Source organism: Erinaceus europaeus, chromosome 6 (genome assembly GCF_950295315.1).
Source record: "Erinaceus europaeus chromosome 6, mEriEur2.1, whole genome shotgun sequence".
Lineage (NCBI taxonomy): Eukaryota > Metazoa > Chordata > Mammalia > Eulipotyphla > Erinaceidae > Erinaceus > Erinaceus europaeus.
Window position 1 is genome coordinate 69730126 of NC_080167.1, and position 5980 is coordinate 69736105.

The 5980-nt window shown below is 52.9% G+C and overlaps 1 protein-coding gene across 1 annotated transcript; it reads right to left on the minus strand.

The window, feature by feature from the left end:
* Positions 1–896: 896 nt before the first annotated feature.
* Positions 897–4388, minus strand: GJD4 (gap junction protein delta 4). The gene is made up of 2 exons (XM_007524032.2): positions 4011–4388; positions 897–1750 (listed from the first exon to the last, which is right to left on the minus strand). The coding sequence occupies exons 1-2, from the start codon at positions 4063–4065 to the stop codon at positions 897–899; spliced, it is 909 nt and encodes a 302-aa protein (XP_007524094.1). The 5' UTR covers positions 4066–4388.
* Between the last annotated feature and the right edge of the window lie 1592 nt (positions 4389–5980).

The window sequence follows — 5980 nt, forward strand, 5'->3', positions numbered from 1 at the left end:
ATCACACACCACGCACACACCACATAATCACACACCACGCGATCACACACCACGCAATCACACACCATGCACACACCACACACACACCACGTAATCACACACCACGCACACACTATGCACACACCACGCAATCACACACCACATAATCACACACCACATACACACCACACAATCACACACCATGCAATCACACACCACACAATCACACACACACATGCAGCCCTCCTCCCCACTTGTTTATCAGCCTATTTCCTGCACCGAAGGCAGCTGAAGGAGGATGTCACAGCAGAGTCAGCGTGGCTTTTATTCAAGGGGTTTGGAGCATCAGTTCAACTAAAGCCTGCCATGGTGGCTCCCACAGCCGAGTCTTCTCATACCCAAGCGGGAAAAATGCATGAAAACGCTTAAGAATTCTCCAGGAAGCTCGAGCGGGCAGGTGTCCGTGGGGTTCAGTGGTGAAGGAGCCCGGGCCAGGCAGCCCCCAGGCCCACCCCCAGCTGGGGGGTGGGGTGCATGTCTGAGGACCCCCAAATGCACATGCCCGCCCCAGCTCCCAGCCTTTCTGTTGCCCCCGGGTTCTCTGGGGACTATGGAGAAAGGTTTCGGCTGGGCGGGGGGGGGGGGGGGGGGAGGGTGGGGGGGGTGGCTTATTAAAAAAATATATATTTTTTTAAAGTTTTTTTTTTAACTTTGATAGAAGCTGGAAGGGGGACAGCGAGAGACCCGCAGCCCTGCTTCACCTTCCTGAAGCTTGCCCGGCCCCACTGCGGGTGAGGACCTCGGGTCTGGAACCTGGGTCCCGCACGTGGTAGCGGGGGCACTGAGCCGGGGGCACTGAGCCGGGGGCACCCCGCCCGGCCTGGAGGCCTCGGCGTGCAGGGCCCCCACCCGGCCCCTCACACCCACTCGGACTTCTTGGCTCGCAGGTGGGGGGCACCCCCAGAGCTGCCGGGGGGCTGCCAGGCCAGCTGGCTGCAGGGCGTCAGCCGAGGCTCCTCTGTCCCGGCGTGGCCTCCCCTCTGGGGGTCCCGGGCTTCTCTCGGGGGGCTGCGCCCCGGCCCCCCGTGGCTGGCGGAGGACAGCACCCCGCTGCCGTGCTCCCCCGGCGGCTCTGCACCCCGGCCCTGGGCGGCGGGGGTCCCCGGCCTGCAGCCCCCGGCCCGGCGCAGGCTGCACAGCAGGTCGGCCAGGCTGAGCAGCAGCGACAGCGCGCTGATCGCCCAGAGGCCGAGCGCCAGCAGCGCCTTCTCGGTGGGCCGCGACACGAAGCAGTCCACGGCGCCCGAGCAGGGGGCGCGGCTGCAGGCCACGCGCGCCGGCACCGCCAGCCCCACGTGCACGTACTGCCACGCGCCCAGCCCCGCCTCCGCCAGGCTGCGTGCGCACAGCTGGGCCGCGTAGCCTCGCGAGAAGTCGGGCACGGCCGGGACCCGGGCCCCGCCCCTGTCCCCGGCCCCGCCTTCGACCACGCCTCCGAGGCGGGCCGGCCCCGCCGCGCAGGCGCAGAGGCGGGCGGCGCGGTGCAGCACCCAGAGCAGGAAGACGGCGGGCGGCAGCAGCACCAGGAGGCTGTGCAGCAGCCAGAAGCGCAGCGGCGACACGGGCGCGAAGGCGTCGTAGCAGACGTTGGCGCAGCCCGGCTGCAGGGTGTTGCACACGAAGCGCTCCTGCTCGTCCTGGTAGACGGGCCACCCCGCCAGCACCACCGCCGCCGGCCGCAGCAGCACGCTCACCAGCAGCCAGATCTTGCCTGAGAGAGAGGGGAGGAGCACAGCCCGGTGTTTTCCTGGAGGCCTCTCCCCCAGGGGCTCCGGACAGACTGGTGCATGCCGCATGCATGCGGGAAGGCAGGTGTCCTGCACGCTGCTGCTCAGTGCACTCGGGTCAGCGGGGTTTGCGTGCATGTGTGCATTGCTTCCCCAGTGAAAGCGAGCGAGCATGCAGCATTGGCGGATGCAAGGGCGGGGGTCAGGTGGTGGCACGCCTGGTAGCCACCAGACATAGTTCAATGTGCCAGGACCCGAGTGCAGGCCCCCCCATCTCCGGGTCCCCACCTGCAGAGAAGAAGCCTCCCAAGCGGTGAAACGCCCTTCCTTCCTCTCCATTCCCCCCTCCCCTCTCAATTTCTCTCTGTCGCTATCCAAAATAAATTTTAAAAAATGTAAAAGGATCATTGAGTACGTACTATAAACATGCTGACTCTGCCTGCTTCAAGCAAACATTCAGAGGGGCGAATGCACCCCCATGTTCACAGCTGCCAAGGAGTGGAAGCAGCCTAAATGCCCATCTTTGGAAGCCCGGGTAAAGATCTGGGGTGAGAGTGAGGTTTGGGAGACAGCATAGTGGTTACGCAAAGGACTTTTCCCCCCTTTTGTTGCCCTTGTTGTCTTTTTATTGTCGTTGTTGTTATTGATGTTGTTGGATAGGACAGAGAGAAATGGAGAGAGGAGGGGAAGACAGAGAGGGGGAGAGAAAGACAGACACCTGCAGACCTGCTTCACCGCCTGTGAAGCGACGCTCCTGCAGATGGGGCGCCGGCGGCTCGAACCTGGATCCTTACTGCTGGTCCTTGCGCTTTGCGCCACCTGCACTTAACCTGCTGCGCTACCGCCTGACTTCCCGCAAAGGACTTTTATGTTTGAGGCATCTGCCCCAGGTTCAATTTCCAGCATTCACTGACATAAGCCAGGCCTGAGCAGTGCTCTGGTTAGAAAAAGAAAAAAAAAAAGCAGTAATAATAACAGTAAAATGGCTTTATTGTATCCTTCAGGGGAAAATGGAAGGAACTAGAGGTGAAAGACAGGTACTCAGTGGTTTCATTTATGTGTGAAATGTAATTAAAGCACATGAACTTGCAGAAAACAGAAGCAAGCAAACTGTGTCTCAGAGTTTAAGAACTACAGTGGTTATGGAGGGACATGAAACTACCCTGTAATCCTATAAACCTTTACCAAACTACCACTCAAAAATTAAAGAATAAGAATGTAAAGATAATTAAAAGCCTAGCACAGAAAAGATGATTATATATATCCCTGCTAATTCAGACTTTTGGTAATAGCCCCTGGATTTAAAGCCTATTAAAAAAGTTTGGTTGAGCAAATTTATGACATAAAGCCTCACTCTTTTTGTTCTTTGGAGAGGTGTTGTTTTTGTTATTAATTTTTTTAATTAGCAACAACAACAAAAATTAGATATTGTACAACCTATTCTAGTTTTTTTTTTTTTTCAATTGAAGTAGACTTGTAGGATATTACATGTAAGTCTGGGTGTTAAAAATCAACATAGAGGGGGTAGATAGCATCATGGTTATGCAAAGAGACTCTCATGCCTAAGGCTCTGAAATCCCAGGTTCAATCCCTCAGCACCACCATAGCGGAGCAGTGCTCTGGTAAAAAGAAAGAAAGAAAGGAAGGAAGGAAGGAAGGAAGGAAGGGAAGAAAGAAAGAAAGAAAGAGAAAAAAACATATGCATACTGCTTTAACTTCACAACTAGAAGTCAAGGACTTCTTTTAAAGGCTGTTCGCACATTCCCGTAACCGTGCGTAGCAAATACAAGGTCTTCTAATCTCAGTGAGTGTTCTCTATGGATGGTCCACAAAGTCTTCATCCAATCACAGCGTTTATAGTTCATGCTGCTTTATGATGCCCCAAATCAAATCTGTTTTTCTGCAACTATGCAGTTTTTCTGAATTCTTAATCATTCAGGACTCCCTTTCCTCTTGTCCAGCTATTCTAAATTAACGAGATTTCTTCAGTCTATCATGAGTAAGTGAGGTAGAAACCTGGGACATCAAAATAGCTTCAGAATTTCAAGCCTAGGAGCCACACTCGGTCACAGGCTACTTCCAAAGATGGTGGAGCGTGAGGCCAGAGCGACTAGGCAAAGCCTGCCATCCACAGTGCCTTCCCCTCTGGGGACAGACAGGGCTTTCATTGAGCAGGGGAGGGACTGGAGCAAAACCATAGAAACAAAGCCAGGCTAAGGGTTTGGGGGTGTTCCCTCTACTCACCCAGGATGGTTACATTACAGCTTACGGTGACAAGGAGGAACCCCAGCATGTCCATGCCTCCAGAGAGTCAGGCTGGGGCCGGAAGCCTCTGCAGGAAGAGATGTCTCTGCAGGACACTTCAAGGCGAGAGCTGGAGAGCCCCACTGAGCCCAATAGCAGGAAGTCAGGTTTTCTGAGCCTGCCTTGAGGCAGAGCGATCCTGACAGCTGCAGAGGCCAGAAGGCTGAAGAGTCATCACTCACTGTGGCTATTCTTACCCTCTTGGGGACATTCCAGGCCCCTGGCAGTACTCAAGTGTCTCCTCCACTAGGAGGACCAGATGCTAAAGGACTTAGGAGAAGCCACCGTGCATAACTCAAGATAGAACAGTCTTGCTAACTACTACTCAGGCTTCCCTAGAAAGGGAATGTTCTACTCTCACCTCCTGAACCCCCCCCAAAAAAAAACATTGGTCCATACTCCCAAAGGGGTAAAGAAGAGGGTGATAAGACCACAGGGCCCTGAACCCCAGTTCCACCGGGACTTGAAGCGTCTGTCAGCAGGAATCTTGTTTTTGTATCATCACAAAAAGGGAGGCAAAGCTGGAAAACAACAGAGGAAGCCAAGCACAGTTTTCCCTTATCAGAGAGAAGAGGGGGAAAGGAAAGGACATTCAGAAGTAGTAACAAGTGTAGGTGTGACTTAGAAAGGAAGACAAGGCAGGACCGTAGGGAAAAAATGGCAAATACATATAAGGGTAGATAAATAGTTATAGAAATAATAGCCCATGTCTGTGACCTTGGGAGAACTGCTGCATTTATTTATTTATTTTCCCTTTTGTTGCCCTTGTTTTTCTGTTGTAGTTACTGTTGTTATTGATGTCGTCGTTGTTGGATAGGACAGAGAGAAATGGAGAGAGGAGGGGAAGACAGAGAGGGGGAGAGAATGATAGACACCTGCAGACCTGCTTCACCTCCTGTGAAGCGACTCCCCTGCAGGTGTGGAGCCGGGGGCTCGAACTGGGATCCTTATGCCGGTCCTATCGTTTTGCGCCACCTGCGTTTAACCCGCTGCATTTGCTACCACCCGACTCCCAAACTGCTGCATTTTTTCCAATGGAGGGAATGGGGACACAGAGCTGTGGCGGTGGGAACGGTGTGGAATTTGGCCCTTACTATGTTATCATCTTGTAAATCAATACTAGATCACTAACAAAATAAATCAATCAAGGAAATATTCTAGATGAAGAGGGTCGAGCAGTTGCAATTTTGAATAAAGGCAAAAGGTGTGGAAAGGGTGTGTACAGAATGGTGATACAGTCAATGACATTACAGAGCAAGTTTGAAAGTCCCGAGAGAGAGAATCCTAAAAGTGGCCTTCCCAGGGTGACACACAGCAGCGAGGCTCACCGCCAAAGGCCCTTGTATGGTTCTCACAAATATCAGACCAGCATGTTGCACCCTTGAAAGCACAGATAAGTCAAATATTAACAAGGCCTTTAGGAAAGTTTAAGAATCTGAGGAGAGGGTCAAACTGAGGAGAAGGCTCAGCAACAAAGCCTTACAGGCGTGAGGCCCTGGGTTCAATCCCTGACACCACACAGGAGCAATAAAGATGAAACGGGACTTTCTCTTTTTTAAATCTTTTCTTAATTTTTTTATTCATTTATTATTGGAGAGGGAAAGAGAAAAATTGAGAGGGTAGAAGGAGTAAGGGAGAGAGAGAGAGAGAGAAAGAGAGAGACCTGCAGCCCTGCTTCACCACTCATAAAGCTTTCCCTCCTGCAGGTGGGGACCAGGGGCTTGAACCTGGGTCCTTGTGCACTGTAATGTGTGCGCTTAACCAGGTGCGCCACTGCCTGAGCCCAAGATGAACCGAGTAGGATTTCACAGATAATGCATTAGTACTTTGCTCTCTAGCTCCATCCTCGCTTCCTCTCCCTCACCCTCTCTCTCTCTCCCTCTCTCCCATCATCCATCCATCTATCTATC